This window comes from Lacerta agilis, chromosome 1 (genome assembly GCF_009819535.1).
Source record: "Lacerta agilis isolate rLacAgi1 chromosome 1, rLacAgi1.pri, whole genome shotgun sequence".
Taxonomy (NCBI): domain Eukaryota; kingdom Metazoa; phylum Chordata; class Lepidosauria; order Squamata; family Lacertidae; genus Lacerta; species Lacerta agilis.
Genome location: NC_046312.1, coordinates 44,612,193 through 44,635,783, shown reverse-complemented (window position 1 = coordinate 44,635,783; position 23,591 = coordinate 44,612,193). Strand labels below are relative to the sequence as shown.

The 23,591-nt window shown below is 40.9% G+C and overlaps 1 protein-coding gene across 1 annotated transcript in view; it reads left to right on the top strand.

Moving 5' to 3' along the window:
• The first annotated feature begins 357 nt into the window (after positions 1–357).
• Positions 358–23,591, top strand: part of PCNX1 (pecanex 1) — a 78,759-nt gene continuing 55,525 nt past the window's right edge. The window contains 5 exon segments of the mRNA XM_033146579.1: positions 358–628; positions 15,794–16,002; positions 16,618–16,723; positions 17,900–17,945; positions 20,043–20,132. Of these exon segments, the coding sequence (XP_033002470.1) occupies positions 476–628; positions 15,794–16,002; positions 16,618–16,723; positions 17,900–17,945; positions 20,043–20,132 (604 nt within the window). The 5' untranslated portion in view covers positions 358–475.

The window sequence follows — 23,591 nt, the reverse complement described above, 5'->3', positions numbered from 1 at the left end:
AAACACGCCGTTGCCGAGCAGAGCTTGTGTGTGTGTGTGTGGGGGGGTGTCCCTCCAGCAGCTCGCCTGCTTCGCTTGGGGGCGAGCTAGAGAATGCGCTAAGCCGCTGGGGCGCCGCTCTTCGCCTCGGCAGCTCCTTGTCTCCGCGCGGAGGGAGAGGCAGAGCCAGAAAAACGCGCGCAGTGGAGAGAGGGGGGGGGCGGTTCTGCGGCCTCGCCGCGAGCGCCGCAAGGGCCGCCGGTCCATCGACAGCCGAGCGGCGGGTGCGCGCGCGCGCGACCCCGGGGCCCGGACGTAAGATGGCGGCGGCGTTGGCGGGGGGTGGGGGGAGGAGGAGAAGGCGGAGGAGGGGGTGGCGGCTCCTGTGGCTGTCGCGAGGCTCGGGCTGTGGAAGCGGCGGGCAGTTGTGCCCGGGCTCGCAGGGCGGATAGAGCGACCGGGGGCTCGGGCCTGGCGGGACCCGGGCCAGGGCGCCATGGGCTCCCAGGTGCTGCAGATTCTGCGCCAGGGGGTGTGGGCGGCTCTGAGCGGCGGCTGGTACCAGGACCCGCACCAGGGCGCCGGGGTCAACGCGCTGCACCTCTACCTGTGGCTCTTCCTGCTCGGCTTCCCCTTCACGCTGTACATGGTGAGTGAGGGGGCCCGGCCTAACTCTCTCTGCCTCTTCCATTCAGGGGGTCTCCCTTCCCAGCCGGACTGCGCTGGCTAGCTGCCGCCCGACCCCCCTCAGCCGCTCACTCTCCCCTTCACCCCACGTTTCCACTTTATTTTCGAGGCTTTTTATCCGAGGCGGAGGGTGGTTCTGTTCCACAGGTACCGCTGCCAGTCCGTTCAGATGGAGCGCTTGCATCTGGCGCGCCTGGAAATGTGAAATCGGCCGAACGGGGAGGCTGCTTCTCCTGCCACTTAAAAACGTAAACAGAAAATGAGTAATGGAAATGTGACATCTGGCCCGTCGGGTGTAATGGCTCTTTGGTGGTTTCTCCCTTTTTTTTTCTTTTTCGTTTTAATATACTGTAAGGGTTGATCGGCTGGTTTGGGGCCGCTTCATACGCAACAGACTTTATGCACAAAAAGTGCTTTGTGTAAGTGTGGATGTGATGCTCCGTCTCTTGTGTAAATAGTAGTGGGTGGCAGTTTTACACGTGGGATCTCTTGCTGTGTGTCTTGTGCCCTCTGAATCCTCTACTGGCTGCAGCTTCTCAACATGTGTACACTGCCCTGCACACAGCAGCAGCAGCGAAAGGCCTGTGCATAAATCACACCATTGCACATCTTTTCTGTGATTGTTATCATTGTGGTTCCTAAAAGTACAGAAACAGCTGGAAGGGAAATGCTACTGCTAATGTTGCAAAATATATCTGTGAGGTCGGGTAGAAGATGTTCTCTCTCGCACAGAGAATACCACAGCTGGAGTTCTGATAAATACCCAAAGGTTCAGGCCCTGGCTACTCTTTTTATCTTTGGTCATGCTGATGTCTGTTGCTAAGTTTAACTTGTTTAAATGTAAGTTAAAAGGCTGAGTTACAGGTAGGTAGCCGTGAATTTTTTATTTTATTTTGTTTTAAAAGGCTGAAGTATAGAATGCATTTATGTATGCCTTAGGTGGAATGTTGCCCTGGTAATAACAAGTATAGGAACAATTGTCTTTCTTCTAATGTGGAGGGTCAGCACTTAACTATTGGGATATGACAAAGATTGCACACAATTCTTAAAAACTACAGCACTTTCTGCTAGTATGATTTAAATTTGGAGCCATAACCTTTCAGATGTTTTTGGATTGCAACTCTTAGCCAATGGTCAGGGATGATGGGAATCATACTTGAGCAATATCTGGAGGGCCACAGTTTCCCCACCCCTTGTATACTTACTGTGAGTAAATACGTGGGATGAATTATATGGGAATAACAGTGAATCAAATTCTCTTGCCATTAATATACATATTAAATTACTATTAACTTGGGTCCAGTCATATTAGCTTGTAGGCTATCTGTACAATGTCTGTCAAATCCATGGATGTGAAATAAATTTGACAAGTGCAGAGTTTGAGACTCTGCTGCCCAGTCTTGGCCCAGCTCCTTTGTCCCTTTATTCTACCTTAAGGCACCTGCCTCCATGATGTATGTTGGTAGCATGCAGGATATTTCTGAGAATCTTTTTTTTCTAAATACTTTCCTGCTGACATAATGACACTAACATTCTGGTGCCACTTTTGGTAATATTAGTTTTCAGGATCCAAAATGATTAACTGAGAGTGTTACGGAGTAGAATGGGGAAATGGGCACCTCTAGTTAGGGCATTCATATAGTGATGTTATTTCACCCCCACTTCCATCGATGACTTTATTTTGCCTACTATGCATGAGAATTTTTTTTTTGTCAGTGTGGTGTTGCTGTGGCAACCAGACACTGATCACATTTCATTCGTGGTAAATTCAAGTAAACAGACAATACAAGGCAAAAGCTGACTTGTAAAAGATGTATGTGTGGTTCATCAAATGAGACTCCAGGGAGAACCCTGCATGAGCTTGCAACTATAGGAGCGAAGAGCTCAGTGCAAGCATCTACTTGTTTCATTAGCAATTAACTGCAGTTTGACAAGAGAGTAAACTCCTTGCAATTAAAAAAGTATTGGGAAAGGCTCATGGCTCTGGTTACATTTCTGAACTTCAGTCTTCTTGGCTTATTTCTTGTTATCACGCGTGTGGGGGAGGCTTTATCACATGATTGAAAGCAATATATTATTGGCAAGGAAATGGGAGACAGTGACAGCTCATGGCTTTCTATCCGAAGTTGTAATGTGTAATAGATGAGCAATCATAGTTTGCTTATGACTAAACATTTTCTAGCAAAAGCCATTTCTAAAAGTTGCCTTATCAGGCAAGTTGTCTTTCTGAAGGATAGCCAAGTGTAACTGGGATCCAGTGCTCTTTTGTTTCTCTGGTAAAACTAGAGACCATTTAGAAATCAAATTGGCATATTTGGAATATGTTTTGTACAGAATTTGATACATGTATTTGCCTCAATATGTGCCCACTTGCAGTTAACTTGTGCCTGTTGTGTGTCTACATCTAACAACTTTGTAGTATCGTAGTCAATGTGGGAAGGCTAGATGAGTGATACAAACATGCTGAAGCGATTGCACAATGTTTTGTCAACCTTTGTACATGTCCACTCAAGACACAGGCTCACTGTGTAGTTGTGAGGGTTTACTGGTGATCCTTAAGGAACTTTTGTGTGGCCTCCACACTCTTCTTAGCACCTCTCAGACTTAATGCTTCTTTAAAATGTGTCTTTCTAGTTCTAATGGAGAGAAGCATGAACCTCTAGAGTGGCATTTTGAAAGCCTAATTAAGGGGAAAAGGAAGAATTCCTCCAAATGTGCTGTGTTTCTAAATCCCACAGTTTCAGTGTGGTCATGGTTTAAGGGATGATATCATGAGCACGAGCATTTTGCAGTGACAGTGTTTGGATTTTTTTTTTAGCTTTTTATATAGCAAGAAGACATGTATCAGCTGTTGCTGGCTCATTGCCTGCTTTGTACATGCAAATTGTTCTTGGTGCCTCAGTAGGAAATGCAAAAGGTGTTGTCTACCCTTCTCTTAAAACCTATTATACATCATTGGAGAATGCTAACCCAAGCTACTGTGACTGTAGGAAGCTGCCTTACACCATTAGATCATTGGTCTGTCTAGCTCAGTGGCTCTCCAGGGTTTCATATAGGGGTCTCTCCCAGCAAAGCATGTGTTCTGAGCTTCAGCACACTGCCCCGAACTGGAGTCTGCATGGGTAGGATATAGATGGAAGGGCCTGCTTTGCCAGGAGAAAAATATACAAGGTGATGGAATCGAGTTGACATTTCAGAGCTGTTGCTGGAGCAATGACTGTTTTAGAAGCCTCTGTCTTTAGATGCGTAAGAATGATTATTGTTAATCTCTTGTGCTTACAAATAAGGAAAAAGCAGGAAAATGATAGTCTATTAGATTCTTTGGGGGGAAATAATTGTTGAATAGCCTTGGATGATAACAGGAAATATATATAGATCAAATTACTGTAGTTGTAAGTTAAATGGTTTGAATCATTATTGTCTGTTTTAACTTTTTCATATTTTGCCATGTGTGTAGTCTAGACATATTTTAAATAGATAGAACCACTGTGGTCATCTCATTCCTTACTTTTTGAAGTGCTGTTTACTGTAGGCATTCTGGAGCTGTGCCATTGAAGCAGTTGCACAATACAGAAATATTTACAGCACATTTTTGAGGTAACTGGAGTCGTTTAGGATGTGGTTTGTGACTGTGTACAGGATTGGTTAGCTTCAAAATTACAGTTTCTCATTTTTCAAGCACATTTCAGGGTAAATCCCCCTGCCCCAGTTGGCACAGTGGCATAGACCAATAGCAAGGGTTGGTGTGGGTTGCTTACAGCCCAAGCTCTGCCTTATTTGTAATAGACCCCTCCCACTATGATCGACAGTTTTAGCCATGCCTGTCTTTTTGCAGGAAAGCCCTACTGCGTTGCTTATTGAGGGGTAGAACAAATGGGGCTAACTGCTGTACATGGGTGTGGCTATGTTGGCTGTTGCATAAGAAATATCCAGATGTGTGCCAGGAAGTGTTTCACCATTGTTGGTGTTTCAATTTGAGTCCTAAGCTTACATATTTTTTCTTTCAAAAGGAGTTGTAGGGGGTAACCCTTTAACTAGAAGGAACAGTAGTAGGAACAATTTAGAGAATTCAGTACGATCACCTGAAGTTTAGCTCACTTGGATTTGATTTAATATTTGCATTCCACTTTTCCAACAACAAATTTTGTGCTCAAAGTGGCTCACTGTAATCACAATTGCATGAGGAAAAACAGACTTTCATAATTGGGTTTAGATTCTGTTAATAATATGAAAAGCCTGAAAAACTGTACAAAGGTGGCTATAGATTTTTATACTTGATTGAAGAGCTTTGTCTGCCTTACGTATTGACTGTGTGTCAATGATGAATAGAATCTTACCTGTGTCCTAGTAGCAATTCCTATTATGCAAATATGTGGGAACCAGTGTACTGCTGTCAGCAGTTGTATAGCTGCATTGTACAGGTTACTTTGCTTCAAAGAATGACAAACGTTCCTGTAGAGTCATAATGTCACACATGGAGATGTATTGGTACAGAAATTCTTAATTAATCTCTAACTTGGCTGTCTTCGTTGCCATGTGCGGGCTGAGCAATTCTCAGCTTGTGCCCTCCCTTGTGCCCCCCCACCCCCTGCTTATTTGCTACCGTTGGCCTTCCATATGAAGCAAAATATGCGTGTGTGTATATAGTGAGCCAGTTTTGTTTTGTTGTTTTGGTTTTTGGTGTTCTTTTTTTTTTTTGCTTATGGCTTTTTATGTGCCTTTACATAAGTGCACAAAATGCTGCATTAGTTCTGTACATTTCTGTAAGTCTAAAAAAGTTTTTGAAAGGACTATATTTGGAAGTGGCAGACAAGCAGAACTCTTGTCAACAGAGTGGTAAAAGGAAATTGCATCATGAAAGCCTGGAGATACATTGTTGGTGTAGGGATAGATCTCTGTTATGCTAACATAAGATTTGCTTTGAGTTCTGCCACAGAAAGAAATGCTCAGACCCTTAATGGGCACGTTAAAGCTTCTCTAAACTGTCTTATAAAAAGCCTAATAAATAACTCTGATATTTAGCACACACAAATGTGTTATGTTTAGAAATGCTGGTTGCCTTTTCCCTCCCCCATTGTCCATTTCACATCAGCTGTTGACTTGTTCCCAGGCTACACAGACATAATGATGTAAACACACACACACACACACAGAGAATTCAGTTTACAATACTTTAAATTTGGATGCAGACAGAGGAAGGGAGTTGGCAGGGCATGAGAGGAAATTGTGGTGTAAAACTGGGAAAGAATAAAAATGTGTAGGGAAAGTAGAGGATCTTTATTAATGCAGAACTTAATTTGCAGGTTTAAATGGCTGAAGTGGCAAACGAAAATAAGAGTCTTTTGGGGACAGCCATCTTTCCCCCTCAAGAATGTCCCTGGGAATGATGCTACGTTATGACATGGGGTCATTCCCAAGGGCATTCTGTTCTAGGAACGTGGCTGGAGCAGCTGCACCACTGCTTGAAGCAACAGCAAGGCTTTTATTAAAGTGAGAAGAGAGATATCTTGGTGTATTTAAGGCAGACTTCCCCAGCCAGGTGTTTTGGACCCCAGCCAGCGTGGTCAGTGATCAGGGCTGATGGGAGTTGTAGTCTGGAGGACACCAGGCTGGGGAAGGCTGATTTCAGGGTAACATCATAAGATTAAAAATTCACCCTAAATTGCCAACTATTCCTTCCAGTTTTGAAAGGGATATTCAGTCCAGCACTAGTAAAAAAGAAAAAAAGAAAAAAGCTTTATGTTTGTTTTTGGTGTATAATTCAAATTGCTAGGTGTTTCTGATAGAAAAGTGTGGTCCAAATAAAATAACAGTAAAAGTACAGTATGAATGTATATTGCATGGGGTTATGATCTGGGGATGGTTTGTATATGCAAAAACGCTTATACAGTACTCAAACCATCCCTGTGTGAACATCATTACCTTTCTGGAGCCAGTGCAGCGATTGGGCCTTGCCCCCCACCCCCAAGCAAAGGAGACATGCCTCACAAGAGCATCTCAGAGCGCAGTAAGCAAGGCAAAACTTGAGCAAAAAGAGCTTTGAAACTCTTTGCATTCCATGCATTTAATATGTGTGATTCCAAACAACTGGCCTTCAACCATGTAAGGTTGAAATCACATTAAATGTGTGTAAGAGGCGATTGTATTGTAGTAGTAAGAGTTGCCATTGTTCCCTGGAAAGCCCTATATGCAGCTTGGTACCCAGGTATTTAAAGGACCATCTTTTTCTCATGTGAAACCTGCAGTTCATCAGGGACCGCTTTAAAGGTTTCCTTCCCCCCTTTGGAGGTTTGATGGGTGGTGACCAAGGAGAAGGCCTGGTCTGACTATGGAATAACTTCCCAGAGATACTTGCAGGGCACTTGCTTTGTTTGCTTTGAAATTATTTGAATAAAGCTTTTTATCTGAGCGTCGATACCAATTTTATTTTATATATAATAAATTGATAATTGGTAAACCTTTAGGGTTCCATGTTTGTGGCAAAATATTAATACAACGATCCCTCTGGAAATTGATTTTATTGTTGCTTCTGATGTTGGATTGCTGTTTGTGTTCTTATAATGTTTTTTCTTTCTTGTGCTTTCTTGAGTTTTATTGATGATTTGGAATTAAACTTGGCTAAGGAATAACTAACAACAAATATAACTAACAACAAATAATACCCCTCCCCACTCCCTCACTATATTTAAGGGTCTGGTGACTTCCATTTCAGTGTATCTGAAGAAGTGTGCATGCACACGAAAGCTCATACCAAGAACAAACTTAGTTGGTCTCTAAGGTGCTACTGGAAGGAATTTTTTTATTTTATTTTGTTTTGACTATGGCAGACCAACACGGCTACCTACCTGTAACTGGAACAAATATATTGACAGAGGGAGAGTCTTTTAAATCTTTCCACACCAGCACATAATTTTATAAACATGTAACACATTTTCCCTAGCTCATATTTCTTAGAACTAAATACCCACAAATATTTCATCTGTAACGTCCCATAGATTGGCAACCTGAATTGTGCACTTTGTTCCCAGTTTGGTGCTGCCATACATTTATGTCACTGTGTGAAGATAGTAGCAGCTTTATTTCCAGTTGTGCTCCTAGTACTGTACAATGTTTGCCTTTTTACCTCCTCAGCATATTTAGCTGATGTCTTTAGTGAACTGTTCACTCTTGACCCAAAGATATATTATTTTATATTACTCTAATAATTGTTGAATGTTACTTTTTGATGTAGGTTGCTTATTTTAAAGTTTTGTTTTATTATCACGTTTTTGTATTGCATTAGATTGCTATAAGATGTACATTTTTTGTTTCTTGTGCTTGTAAACCGCCTTGAGTATCGTAAGATAGAAAGGCGGTATACAAATAAAAAATGTTGTTGTTGTTGTTGTTGTTGTTGTTGTTGTTGTTGTTATCTCACTTGAGTAGCCATAACCAATTCAGGCTCCAGCAACTTTTCCTTTCTCTCCCCTTTCAACTAACTCCCTCATCTTTGAAAAATTTCTTTTTCTTCAAAGAAGAAACTATGTAACTGTGTTACTATGTCAAATGTTTAGACAATTTTCTTTTCACATATATGTTGAATTTGATACTGTCATGGGCCACTGTTGATCTGTATAAAACCCATCTCTAATCAGGTGCTGATGAGTATTAAACTGGGTCTACACCCCTCTTGTCAGGTGTATGACAAACACTTTTTCTCGAAGGTAAACTCTAAGGGGTCTCTGATATGTTGTTGTTTAGTTGTTTAGTCGTGTCCGACTCTTTGTGACCCATGGACAAAGATGATATACAGTGCCTCAAAAATAATAATAAAAAAACAGAAATCAAACATTCAGTTCTTAGGCTCTGGGCTGAATAAATATTTTGGATTCCTAAGCATCCTGGTGGGACGTGGTTGGCGCTGTAGTAACCACAGAGCCTGGTGCTTGCTGATCAGAAGGTTGGCGGTTTGAATCCCCGCGACGGAGTGAGCTCCTGTTGCTCAGTCCCTGTTCCTGCCAACCTAGCAGTTCAAAAGCACGTCAAAATGCAAGTAGATAAATAGGTACTGCCCCAGCGGGAAGGTAAATGGCGTTTCCGTGCGCTGCTCTGGTTCACCCGAAGCGGCTTAGTCATGCTGGCCACATGACCCAGAAGCTGTACGCCGGCTCCCTCGGTCAGTAAAGCGAGATGAGCGCCGCAACCCCAGAGTCGTTCGTGACTGGACGTAATGGTCAGGGGTCCCTTTACCTTTAAGCATCCTGGCAATGACATACATGGGCTTAAAAAAAAATCCATGGCAACTTCGGTTTGACAACTTATGAGCACTCTGAGGAACCTTTATTGTGTTGATTTGCATAATTAAAGGAGTTGCTGCATATATCTCTGGGGGTGTTGAGGCAGTTGGGTATTGCAGTGTTGTTTTCATCACCATGGTGCTTTAGGGTGGGGAGCGCTCAAGCTTGATCCAGTCTGGCAAGGTGAAGATGTTTCAGTAATTTACAAGGGGGCAGTCCTCCTAAGTGAGGGAAAGGGTTAATATGCTACAGAGTCTAGAAATCAGAGCATTAAATTACTGGTGTGGTAAAGAGGTTGAATTATTAGTTAAACATTTCAAAATGAAGTTTTAAGTCAAGGTGCTCTTTCTGAATGAGAGATTGATGGCTGTTGGTGAAATCTCAATACAGAACATTCATCTATTAATAATAGATTTGCCAGAGCAATCTTGTTTATCAAATAACTGATTTGCATGGCATGTTCAAAGCTTACGAGTAACTTGTATGGAAGTGCCTTTAAGCTTCACTTACAGGTGTGTCAACAGTATCCTTTTTGGAGTGATGCAACTGGAACTCTAAACCAGGGGTTGGCAAACTACGGTCGCCGGGCCGGATCAGGCCCACCTGGGTCCTAAATAATAATAATAATTCTCTTCATACCTTGCATGAATCTCCTGAATTGTCTGACTCATTTCTAGGCTTCCTAGCCTGTAAATTTGAAGGTACCTAACAGTAATTTGTGTGCTTCTATTCTCATATATTGTACAGTAGTACCTTCGGTTACGTAACCCTCTGGTTATGTAAACTTCGGGACGCGAAAGCGGCAAACCCGGAAGCATATTGCCGGGTTTTGCTGTACGTGCATGCGCAGAAGTGGTCTACCACTGCACGTGCATGCGCAGAAGCAGTCCTCAGGTTGCGGAAACCTCGGGATCCAATCGGACCTCCAGAACGGATCCTGTCCGCAACTGGAGGTACCATTGTACACCTATACTGAATAAATATTCAAGGCAGTGATCTGCAGTTTTTGACTGGCATTGCTAACCAAGCCACCAGTTATGGCTGTCAGGTTCCTCCCTCCTTCCCTCTTCTGATTTGGACCACTGTCACTGAGCAGTGGTTGAGGAATTCCCCTTGTAGAAAAGAGAGCTTGACCTATGATCTTGGCTGTTGCTGGGCAGTACAACTGAAGTGCTGCTGTTGAAAAATAAGCCCATCATCACCCTTCCCTAACTCAGAGCAGGAAAAGGGGGAAGCTGCTTACTGTGTAGCAAAGGTAAATGTAATTATAAATGTGCAGATATGACCTTGGTGGAGAAACAGCAATGTTTAATAGTGGCTCAGAACTCTTTAAGGGGTTTGTTATTGATATAAAGATTTATTTGATGCACCAGTATGTGCTTGAACTTTTTATATACAGACATTCAATAGTTTTTACTGATCTTTTAAAATTCAAGAATATAGCTCATTTTAAACACAGAAATGACTGCTAGGTCTCTTGAATTCTATGTCCTTTTGTAACTCTACAGGATCTGAAAAGTTTTTGTAATGATACCTTACATTTGGCTATAACACTGCAGTAGGTCATAATGGTCCAGATGTGTAGCCTAGAATAGGTCTGCAATAAAGCCTAATTGGGCTGCTTTGTTGAGCGAGATGAATTGTTCCAGTGTTTAATGTGGCTGGAAGCTTATCCAGTCACTTCTCTTCAGAAACTTATAAAATACAAAGATAAAATGAGGCAATCATTATATTAAAATTTCTTAAACATGTTCACTTATGATAGCTTGATCTTCTCTTCTGTTCCACCCACTTATTATTTAACTTTCATTGCCACTGGAATGTTTAATTGGTTATGTTTTCTTACAGTTTTATTTATTGCTATATTTGTTGTGTGTGTAACAAAAAAAACCCCTTTAACCTGCTGTTGATTTCAAGATTTCTGATTTGTACACATTTGTTAATTGGGCTAGAGAAGTACTTTTTCAGATTAATGTGAATTTTGAAGTTTCATAACACTTAGCTACCTTTATTTAAACAGCAAACTTTATTTAAAACAAGTATATTTTATATTTCAGGAAGGTATACAGTATGAAACCATTATAATACATGCATAAGCAAGTAACAGATAAAATATTTGGCTGATACGCTAATCTCTAGAGCTTTCTCCCCCATCTTTTTTTTTTTTGAAAAATGGTTAATTGATGATAGCACTGTCGGATCCAAGTAGACCTGTTTGAGTAGGGCATTCCATTACTGGGATGCCATGCCAAGAAAGGCCCCCTCCCTTGTAAATGATTTTTGTTTCTCTGGTGGAAGAGGTAAATGGAGAAGAGCCCCAGCAGATGAATTTAGAGTATGAGTATGTTGATATGGGAAAAAGGTACTGCTCCAGTAATGCCCCCCCAATATGTTGTTGTTAAATTTTTATACAGTACTGCCTTTCTTCAGAAGATCGTAGGGTGGTTCATAACAACAACAAAAATAATAATAATCAAAATGAGAACACAAAATACATAATAAAAAACAAAAACAAACTAATGATCCCCTCCCCCAAACACATTTAAGAGGCCATACAATATTTAATCAGCCAAAGGCCTGGTTATAGCAAAACAGTAAGTTCAGGCTACATCTAGACAATCAGTTGTTTATATGTAAGGTAAAGGTAAAGGTAAAGGGACCCCTGACCATCAGGTCCAGTCGTGTCCGACTCTGGGGTTGCGGCGCTCATCTCGCTCTATAGGCTGAGGGAGCCGGCGTTTGTCCGCAGACAGCTTCCGGGTCATGTGGCCAGCATGACAAAGCCGCTTCTGGCGAACCAGAGCAGCGCACGGAAACGCCGTTTACCTTCCCGCCGGAGCGGTCCCTATTTATCTACTTGCACTTTGACGTGCTTTCGAACTGCTAGGTGGGCAGGAGCTGGGTCCGAGCAACGGGAGCTCACCCCGTTGCAGGGATTCGAACCGCCGACCTTCTGATCAGCAAGCCCTAGACTCTGTGGTTTAACCCACAGCGCCACCTGGGTCCCCTTGTTTATATGTAAGGGAGTCAAATATTTTGAAGGAAAAGATAAAAGAATAAAAAGTAATTGTACTGAGTAAAACTGTGGTTGAGACTATCAGTTAAATGCATTATATAAAATATCCATTGTGAACCATTCATCAAACACTCCTGTAAATAACCTTTTCATTATATTCAACTCTATATAAATGGAGAGTGCAAATTCTATTTTTAACCGGAGCAATTCAGAAGCCCACTTTCCTCTAATGCATATTTTCTTGCCAAATGGTCTCTATGCCAACTCATTTCCCTTTTATAAGGCTTCCTAAAATATACTTCCCACATTCTCTGTGCTTCCAAGATAGTATGGGGCTGGGCCAGGGCTGGGCCGTGCAGCTTCCATATCTAAAATCAAGCTTGGTCAAAGAATCTGTGGTCAGTTGCCAGGGATAGGTATTAGGTTGTGGACAGAAGCCCAGACTTCTAGTGTCTGTAGAGGCTTCATACTCTGCCCATTACAGAAACAGTGTTGCATCCTGCTCATTTCTGTGTTGGAAGGAGTTTCTAGCACCTGAGCATGCTGTCACAAGAGGCTTACAGTATTATGTGAAGTCTCAGGTGCTGGGGTTCCCAGTTGAGACCATGGAATCCTTGATTCTAGCGCATTTTTTCTTTATGTAGCTATGATCTTGGAGTCATATTGGAGTCTGAGGGCTTTTGAATCATGAATGAATGGTTGAAACGGATGACCTTTAGAGTTGAATGGATTTGATGTATGTAGCAAGCTGGATAGTTGAAGAAAACGGAAAATTAATTGGGTATCTAGACTCACAGAACTGTGAGGAATGTACACCAAGAGCTTGATAAAAGAGGCTGGATCTGTGTAGTAATAGCTAGAGCAGTGTTTTTCAACCACTGTTCCGCGGCACACTAGTGTGCCGCGAGATGTTGCCTGGTGTGCCGTGGGAAAAATTGTGTTTATTTGATTCCTATTCAAGAGAATTACTTTATATATAGTCAATATAGGAACAGAGTTAAATTTTTTAACATTTTCTAATGGTGGTGTGCCTCGTGATTTTTTTCATAAAACAAGTGTGCCCTTGCCCAAAAAGGTTGAAAAACACTGAGCTAGAGGACATTGCTGGAGTGAATCTGGCAGGGTATATACATTGTGGCATAAGAAAGTACTGGGTAAATAAAGTGGCACATATTTCCCTTGTGTTGCCTTGTAATACCTTGAAAAAATACTGATGACATGACACATTATATATATGTGCACGTACTGTCTAATACTGTTTAAATTGGGAATAATGCATTGTTAGAAACCGTATACAGTGGTGCCCCACTAGCCGAAAATAATTCGTTCTACGAGTTTTTTCGTAGAGCGAATTTTTTGTCTAGCGAAGTGGCAATGGAGCGTGGAGGTTTTCGTGCTAAAAAATTTTTTTCCCCGTCTTGCGAGGCAGCCCCATAGACTTTTTCGTCTTGCGGGGCAGCCTTCCACTAGACGAATGCCTTCGTCTAGCGAGTTTTTCATCTAGCGAGGCATTCGTCTAGCGGGGCACCACTGTACAGTCATACCTCTGGTTACGTCCATTGCAGGTTGCGTTTTTGTGGGTTGCGAACGCGGCAAACCCGGAAGTGTTTACTTCTGGGTTTCCCCGCATATGCAGAAGCACTCCGCGTGGTCTGCGCATGCGTAGAAGTGCGATATCGCCACTCAGGATGCGGACTTTTTGGGGTGCGAACGGCACCCCAGAATGGATCGTGTCCGCAACCTGAGGTACCACTGTAGTGTTCTTATAATTGCTATCAACTTAGGGGTGGTTGCCTTGGTACCTGCTTACAGCTATATTTGAATGAGTAAAAATCATTTACATCTTGTCAGGAAAAAAAGGTTTTAATTAGTGTAGCCTTCTGACAGCTTTCGTATGCATTAAGCTGCTGAAAAGAGATGGCTTGCTCAGGGTCTACAGTTTCTGATCTCTTCATAATCATTTGTTCATTAGAAAAAATGGAGTTGGAAGAGGATATTATCAGTTGGGATGATAATGATAATGAAAACACACATTTGATAGAATGATAATTAAGGGAATTTTGATGAAGAATCATACCCTCCCTGTATAATCTTGTGCAAAATTGCAAGTGGATTTTTTTTAGTATAATTTTTAAAATTTCATTTTGCAATATATAATAAACCTCTGCTGTCTTGCAGGTAAGGGTAGCTGACTTTTGAGTTGCCTGTGTTAATGTGGGTGATTCTTTTTGCTTTTCTTATTATTTGTCTAAAATTAATCATTACTTTCCGAGGTCACTGTACTTAGGGGATCCAAGGGTTATTTTACTATTTTGCTTTGCCATCTACTAGTCACCTGAGCCAATGATCATTACTAAGGGGTTTGTTGTTTTAAAAGGGAAAAAGAAACCACGTAAAGCAATTCATGAGAGGCCTGCAGAATTTCTGCTCCAGGTCCTACAGGTGGAAGCAAAAGTATGTCAGTGGTTCCATTACATGCAACCTTAGTACCATAACTTCCTTCCCTTTCTCTCAGGGTAACATTTAACAAAGGATGCATTATAGCTAAAATGGATTGGTGTGTCTGTGACTAATCCTTTCTGCCTCAGAAGTGGGGGAAAAAACTTTGTAAACCTAAACAGAGGCTAGGAATTCTTTATATAGCGAAATCTAAATTCTTTATTGAGAGTAATGAAAGCAATATGAGGGCGGGGGAAGGAGGAATGAGCCTGGGGGTTGATTATGGAACTGTACAGCAAAAGCCTTGTTTCATGTAGGAAGCTATTTAAGTCTTCAGGTGAGACTATTTCTGGCACTGTTGCTTATGTTATTTTGTGTGTGTATTTTGTGACCTAGAAATGGGCGCTTTTAAAAAAAAGTCTCTTGGATAAGACCACCTTATTCCTTATATGTCCAGTAGATTATTATGGCTAAGTTTCTCCTGCAAGTTTCAAAGATCTCAAAAGCCTGATCCACAATAACTCACAGCAGGACTTTTAGTGTGGCTGCCCGTGTACTTTGGAACAGAGTTCCTGTTGAGAAGTACAGTAACAGGTGCTGACTATCAGCTCTTTCTGGAAACAGTTGACAACATTTTTATTTTGACAGGCTTTCACGGCTGTATAAATGGGTATAGGCTATGGATACCTACTTGTTTTGTTTTAAATATATATGGGGACTTGGGTTTATTTAAATGGTTTTCAAACTTTTTTTGGCTACTTTTTCTTGTACATCACATTGGATGATTGTACAGAAGATGATTAATAAATTGATGATGGTGATAATAATAATAATAAATGCAAGATTTGATATTGAAAAATATTGTAACCCAGAGCTAAACCTAAGAAATATTAATCCTCTTATTGAAAATTGCAAGAGATCTCATCGCTTTTGTCCCTGTGTTGTTTCAAATAAAGATGTGCTCTTCAGCCACTTTGAATAAGAGGTATCTATTTTAAAATACACAGAGAGGACTTCCTGCTTCAGAAAATGACTCTTCACAAACAGTGTCAAGAACAATGATAACCCCCTCACATGTTTACTTAACTTTTAGCCTACCACCCAAAGAGGGCTGTTTTTTCAGTTGAATACATTTACTCAATTGAGTGTTACTTGCTAACATTAATGAACTTGTGTGTTGCTAAATATGTGAATATGATTCAGGATTCTTCCCCATGACCCTAATATGTATAACAATAAGACCTGTTTTGGACAATATTGCATAGAATGCAGTATAAAAATGATATTTATAGAAGGTATATGCAGATTGCCATATACAAACTTCAAGATCTTGGTGATAGGTGACTTTTCTGCTTGCATCCTTAATGACTTCATTTATTTTTGTCTCTTTTGAAAGGCTCTTCCTTCTTCCATGGTGATAGTAGCAATCTACTGTCCTGTGATAGCCGCTCTATTCATTGTTCTGAAGATGGTAAACTACCGTCTGCACAGGGCACTTGATGAAGGTGAGATTGTGGAGAAGAATGCCAGTGAGCGTATGGATAGAGGTGCAAAAACAGATCAAGGGAACTCTTCTGCCAGAAGAAAGGACAGTAATGGACCTAGGTAAGGAAACTTAAGTCCATGTGATGGATACTCCCCCCTTTGTCGTGACCTAAGGCTTAAACAGCTTAGTTCTGGTGAGGGGTGTGGCCTGACTGAGTCTAGCAATCCAGTTCTGTGGTCTTAACCCCTTCATGCACAAACTAGCACTCATGCATAGTTATGTTTGACTGCAATTTTCTGCAAGTTTGGTCCCCTTGAACGTAGTTAGAAAGGTCTTCTAATCTGTTATTCTGATTTACATCCTAAATATAGACAACCACTGTTGTCTAAGTTTATTTCGGTTGGAAGGAATTGAGCAAAATCTCTGCAGCCATATTTGAAACTTTGCTGCAAACTTTAATTGTAGTAGTGGTGTTTCTGTATCTGTAGTCCTCAAGGTGTTGTTGGGCTCCCAACTCTATTAGCCTCAGCCATCATATTCAGTGATAGGAGTGAAAATTGGAGTTGTTGTCTTACAGCATCTGGAGTATCAAAGGTTTCACAGCCCTGTTCTATATGCTTAGTAGATGAACTCATTATCAGCTGTCTAGAGACTTGCCCCAGGTGTGTCTTCTGACTTATTTGTCATGAACAACCAGAATAATATTTAAGATTTCTTAAACATTTCATATTTAGTGATCCTGGTGGAGGGATCGAGATGTCAGAGTTTGTACGAGAAGCCACTCCTCCTGTAGGCTGTAGTTCACGAAATTCCTTTGCTGGCCTAGACCTAAATAACCAGGTAAGAATTAATCATGCAACAACTGCTTTCTTTTTATATACCATTATAATGGATACTGTTCTTGTTCCAGTTAAGTTCAGCAGAAATATGCTCCAATACATGATGTTACCTTTATTTTTAGTTCCGTCTTCTCTGTCTGAGGACAGCTGAGAATCTCATTTTGCTAGTCTTTTAAACATACTTTATTAGTTTGTTGGTTTAAGCTTTGCAGGTTTTAGAAGACTCTTACCTATTTCAAAATTGTGTTGATCAAAAATTGTGTAATTTAAAATGTTTCTAAGTTGCATGTTGAAGCTGTTCCTGCAGTGAAGTAAGGTTTTTTTTGGTTTTTTTTTTTGCTGCTGCCCTTTATACGTTTTGTTTTTAATCCTGAGCTGCTGTAGCTCCTCGAAACACATAATACACTCCTATTCTTCAGATGTTGACAAAACTTTGTGAAGATGAATTTGTGAGAATGGAAAGAGATTTAAACCTGTTTGCTCTTTCACAGCTAATTATTGCTGTTGTCTGAGGCGCAAATGCTTTTGTGAGTAGCAGGGAAGGTGTGTTTGCGGAAAGGAATCTAGTTTTAACTCCTGTCACTAAAACAGCAAACTAAAGTGTCCTCATGTATTGCAGTTATTTTGTGGCATTAATTACCAGGGTTTCCTTGCTAGCATGCAAATTAATTACTTTGCTTTTTTCTCTTTACAAAAAAGTATTCTATGAAGTCTTGAAGAATCAGTTTCTAGAAAAGGAGCAATATAGTTGCTTTTTCAGAAAGAGAAAACAAGCAACTATGAGTTGCATCTAGTGATAGAAGCCACTTGAATCTAGTGAAGGCTTCCATCAGTAGAAAAGGGGGGAAGGTGACTTTTGCCAATTCCCCAGATCTGCTGCAGGAGTTTGGGGAACCCTTTGGAACAGCATGGGAGGTGGCACAGAAGACTGCAGAGGGACTTGGTGAAAGTCATCTCTCTCTCCTCATACCACTGGCAGAAGCCTCTGCTGGATCGAAGAGACTGCGATCTGCACAGGGAGCACCAGTGGTTGCAGCTCTTCAGGTTTTATTATTCTTTATTATTCTCGCAAGTGCCAATACTCCTGCTGCATACATGGGAGAAATTGAGTGTTTAACTTGTCTTTGCCAGTCGTAATTGTTTAGGCAGATAAATAAACTTTGTTGCTTCATTTTAGATTGGATCTGGCTTATCTCGGCGTGGAACTGCAACTACCATTAAAGGTAAGGCCTAGTTATTAAATTAATCTTCAAGCACAACTGGTATCAAGTAGCCTTTTCAATTTATCAACATACAGTTGATTCATGGGAAAGTGATGCATAGTGTAGGACTATCTATAAAGATCGCCAAGACTTAGCAAAAAGTGTTATAATAGAATGCTATTGCAGCTTGTTCACATAAAATGGCTGCACCCACCCATGAAACAGATTGACAGGAGCCATATTTTTCTCCACTTCACATTTTCTCCTGTAGTCAGTTGTTGCAATATTATGCTAACTTGCTGCTTGTATATGATCTCACACATCAAATGGAAGTTTTCTGTTCTGCCAAAATATTTTGGATTAGATGACTTTATAAAGTAGAAAATTAGCATTTGTTTGTCAGTGAATATACGAATTCCTGGATGTTTTATAAGTGTGTTCTGTGACATTTAAGCTTACAGTAAGTGAGCTGGTTGATTACCTTTCCTCTCTAGTGTTCATGCCTTTGGCGAAATAACTAACCGCTAAATACTTCAGTGCTTTCATGTTATGCTTTGTAGTAATTCTCACCTCCCAGTTTTGAGTAAATATTGTTTACAGTATCAGCACAATCTCTATCCATTTTGATTGGATCATACTGTTCTGTATTTGATATGACCTGTATAACCCAATGGTTTTGGTAGGGAAAGGTTCCTAGCTTCCTCCAATGGGCCACTTTCCTGCCCAGTATATCTTGAAATCATGCACAGCCCATTCTCTTGGGCTATATTGCCCAGCATCATAGAACCCATAAGCAGCCAGGGATTGGTAGCAGACCATTGGTTGTGTGTTCTCTAGGCCAACCCCTGGGGTTTCTTGTCATTGGGTTCTAGATTGGGAAAGACTTCCTATTCTGTGACATATTGGTGCTTCTGCCAGCCTAAGTACATAGCTGCTACTAACTCATGGTCCAGGTTCCCTCTTCTGTTGTCCTAGCCATTTTAGCAAGATTTTTCTCTGCTTTGGATAGATTTTATCTCTCTGTGTGTCATAATGTTGTGCATACTAATTGGCAAGAGTCTGGTAATCTTCCTGCTCTGCTTTCCAGCTGTGAGAAGGTAGGCTAGAGAAACTCTGAGTATTGGATGGTTCTGTGGAGAGGCAAGAGCTGCAAGGCAAAAATTGCAGTTTGAATTCAAATCAAGAAATTTTCCTTGGCTTTAGTATTTGTTGTCAATCACTTCATCATGTGTCATTTTCATGAGAGCTGCTGGTGAAAGAGGGCTAGGGCTCTTGACTGGTTATGGTGGGTGTATACTGTTTTTTGTAGATAGCGCTGTTGGCATCAGAAATGGTCTGATACTGGAATAGTGGACAGGATGGTGGTTGTGCAACATAGTAGGAGCCTCACTGCACAGCATTATTTATTGTATTTTCTGTACTGCCTTTATATGCCACCCAATAACAAAAGTTCTCTGGTGATTCTCACTTAAACGTGTGCATAGCTTCATGAGCTGTAAAATTCAGTGTTGCACTAGTACAAGAGGAATGAGTACCAATGGTATTATGCTCATTTTGGTCCTTGGGGGGACGCGAGTGGTGCTGTGGTCTAAAACACTGAGACTCTTGGGCTTGCTGATCGGAATGTCAGCAGTTCAAATCCCCATGATGGGGTGAGCTCCCATTGCTTTGTCCCAGTTCCTGCCAACCTAGCAGTTTGAAAGCATGCCAGTGCAAGTAGATAAACAGGTACTGCTGCAGCAGGAAGGTAAAGAGTGTTTCCATGCACTCTGGCTTCCTTCACGGTGCTCTGTTGCACTAGAATCGGTTTAGTCATGCTTGCCAAATGACCCGGAAAGCTCTCTATGGATAAACGCCAGCTCCCTCAGCCTGAAAACGAGATGAGCACTGCAACCCCATAGTAGCTTTTGACTGGATTTAACTGTCCAGGGGCCCTTTACCTTTTTTGTGCTCATTTGGTACTTTGGCAGGATGGAATGTTGTAACTTACTTAAATAATACCACGTGCAGTACTTAAGTATCCCAGCTAGAAATAATGCCCCTCAAAGACGCATTCTCTTATTAGGTTTGCAGGATACAGCTTTGTAAACTTAACACACTATTTCTCTTGATGTGCAGGTGATACAGACACTGCAAAGACTTCTGATGATATCAGTCTGAGTCTTGGCCAGAGTTCTAGTCTCTGTAAAGAAGGGAGTGAGGAGCAAGGTAAGGCATATTATGTTGTTATGCAAGCTGTTGTATATTAAGCTCATTGAGATGCTATTTAGGTCAAGATGAACACTGTCTAGAAATTATTGTTTTGCATGGTGCTATTAGTTTAGCTGCATATTGATAGGTTTAACCATGCATCATAAATCTGTTCCATAAAGAAATTGATGGTGTGAACCCCTTCTAATAAATTAACACCCTTTATAAGTTTTCTAACGCCTATTCTATTTTTCTGGCAAAGTGTGAAGGATGCACTTTACTGTGCTTTCCTCCGTGGATTCATATGCATAGAATATGAGTCTTCATAGACATAGGTTTGCAATGAGTTAAAATGAAACACTGATGAGTTTCTTTAAAGTTTATCTGGAACAGAATTAATGAAGAGATCTTGCCACATGACCATATGGCATTTAAACAGGCTTCCAGTCTGCAGCATTTTTTGCTCAGTAAGCTTATATACTTAACATGACATTCATACAGCATTAATGATTGGATGTGCACAATTCTTTCTGTTGTGACACAAGACTTCACCAAAATGTCAACTCATTGCTGACTTCTCCTTTTTAAATATATTTTTACACACATACACATTTCTGTTTTCTCCCCCCTCCCCCAACAGTGGGAATTGCTGAACTGAGTGTATGTTGATCTCGGTGCAGACATTGTAAAGCCCAGTCCACATATTCACTTACCAGAATGCACATCATGACCGAAGACATAGACAACTGTTCTTAGGTTAATTGTCTGTGATGAAAGCCACTCATTATCTAGATAAATGCTTCTTGATACGTATATCAACATTTTAGTTCTGTTAATGGACAAAGCTTCCTATAAGCAAATAGGAGAGATTGAAAACAGTCAGGAAAAATTTGCTAATTTGATGGCAGGGAGGGTATTATCTGTGGGCTTGTTTATATATTTGTGTAAATGCAATGCTTTGCCTCTTGATCTGGCCCCAAACATTTTGTTCTCCCTTTCCTAATTTGTATCCATAATATTTATTTCATGATCTCTGCCTTGCACCGCTTTCATGCTTCCATTATTTAAACTTTCTATCAATGTGATATATGTTACTTTTAACAGTGAAGAATTGCTGGAATTGACAAATCAGACTTATTTCCATGCTAAGTTTGTTTGCATGCACTAAGTCATAAGTCTGTCCCGGTTTGTTTTTGTTTTCTACAGATTTTTAAAATAATGCACAGACATTTTGCATTTGAATTGCACATTTTTTATGCATTCTTCCTCTAAGATAAAGCATTTTGGATGCTTTCCAGGCTCCCCAGGAAAAAAGAATTGCATGCATTTTTGTGTTAAATGTGTTTTTTCAACCAAAGCAGCATCCCTAAATTTGGAGGTGCATAATATGATTGATAGCTGTGTTTTGATTCACATTTTTCTCCCACATGTTTTGTACGCACTAGGTAGGTGCACAAATGATTCTTCTTCCTATTGTTATTAATAGCATGCATAGCAGTGTTTCTCAAACTTGGGTCTCCAGTTGCTTTTGGACTACGGTACATCTCCTATCAGGAACAGTGGTCAGGGATGATGGGAATTGTAGTTCAAATATAATTGGAGACTCAAGTTTGGGATACACTGATTATTTATCCAGAGTGATGGCATTAAAATTTGGCTGATAGCATTAAAATTTCTGGGAAGTTATCAGCATAAATCACAGCGGTTAAATGGCTATAGCTGACGAGACACCCTTAGCTGGGCATAAGTATACTTTGCCACAAATCACCTGTGTTTCCACCAACAGCTGGAACGTCCCCAGATTGCATACCTCTCAGGAAGAGGGTTACCCCATCTAAAGTTGGTTCCTGAAACTGATTCACAGGATTCCCTTTAGTTCATTGACCCTTATCCAGCACATCACTTTTTCCAGACCCTGATTCAGCACATGAACAACCTCTCCTGATTCAGATGGCATGGAAAGATAGCTAGATGTTATCTCCATACCGAAGGCATGGTACTCCAATGACAGCTCCCAGTGGTTTCATATAGATGTTGAACAGCATGGGGGCAAGATGAACCCCTGAAATACCATGGGTCAGAGTAGTAGTTCCTCAATGCTATCTCTGTCACCAGCCCTGCAGATAGAAGTGAAATTATTGCAAAACAGGGCCCCAGTCCCCAAAGTTGTTCAAGGAAGGTACCATACTCAACAATGGTAAAAGGTAAAGGACCCCTGGACAGTTAAGTTCAGTCAAATTCTACTGTGGCGCTCATCTCCGCTTTCAGGCTGAGGGAGCCAGTGTTCATCTAAAAACAGCTTTTCCGGGTCATGTGGCCAGCATGACTAAACCGCTTCTGGTGCACGGAACACCGTGACAAAAGCCAGAGCTCACAGAAACGCCATTCACCTTCCCAACAGCGGTACCTGTTTATCTACTTGTGCTGGTATGCTTTTGAACTGCTAGGTTGGCAGGAGCTGAGACAAAGCAATGGGAGCTCACCCCGTTGGGCGGATTTGAACTGTTGAGCTTATGATCAGCAAGCCCAAGTGGCTCAGTGGTTTATACCTCAGCACCCCCTATACAGTATACAGAGATATCAAGAGAATCAAGAGGGTAGTGCTCTCCCTGCCTTTCTTCTGATAAAGGTCATGGGTCAGGTTGATGAAGGCTGTTTCAGTACCATACCTAGGCCTGAAGCCAGACTGAAGTGAATCTGGTTGGCTTGATTTAAAATGTAGACTGAACTAATTTCTCATTCATGCCAAATAAGAAAGTTGATTGCAATCAACACTACTAGAATTGTGTGGAAAAGAAGGCCCCTAAAAGATGAACTTGCAGCCAAACCATTATTTGCTTTCATTGTCTAATGCATTTTCTGTATTAGAAAAAAAAATCCCTCAAGAATAATATGGACTTGATATCTTCACTTAAAGTAGCATGCACAACAACATTCACTATATCTGTTCTGGCATTACATTCCAAGGAGAACACACTACCTTATGTTAATCTTGGATGTGGCATATTGTGAATTGTAAGGGGAATATAACAAATGAACTGAGTTGTACCTTATTTATTTGCACAGGTAGTTTGGAAGATAACCACATTCAAGTGGGTGCAGTCCATTTCCTCCACAATAAGTGGGAAAGTGCGCAATATAATGCCTGAGAAGGACTTATTGCCTACACTACTCTTAATTTAATAGAACAGTCACCTTAGTTACCATTGTTCATTGTACTGCATTGATGGGCTCTGATCTTTTCTCAAATAAGATTTGCTTATGTAGTGGAAACTTACAAAAAGTGATCCTGTCTCTGCGTAATTTAATAGTGGACACCAGAATAAATGCTATATGTACATGTTAGATGAAAAGGAATTATAATTTAATCATTATTTTATAGCCACTATTTAAATGTGAACAAGCAAACAGCAATTGTTTCATGTAGGAATTTACAAAAATATAATCAAATTGATTGCTTTCTTTGCCCAAACTTAA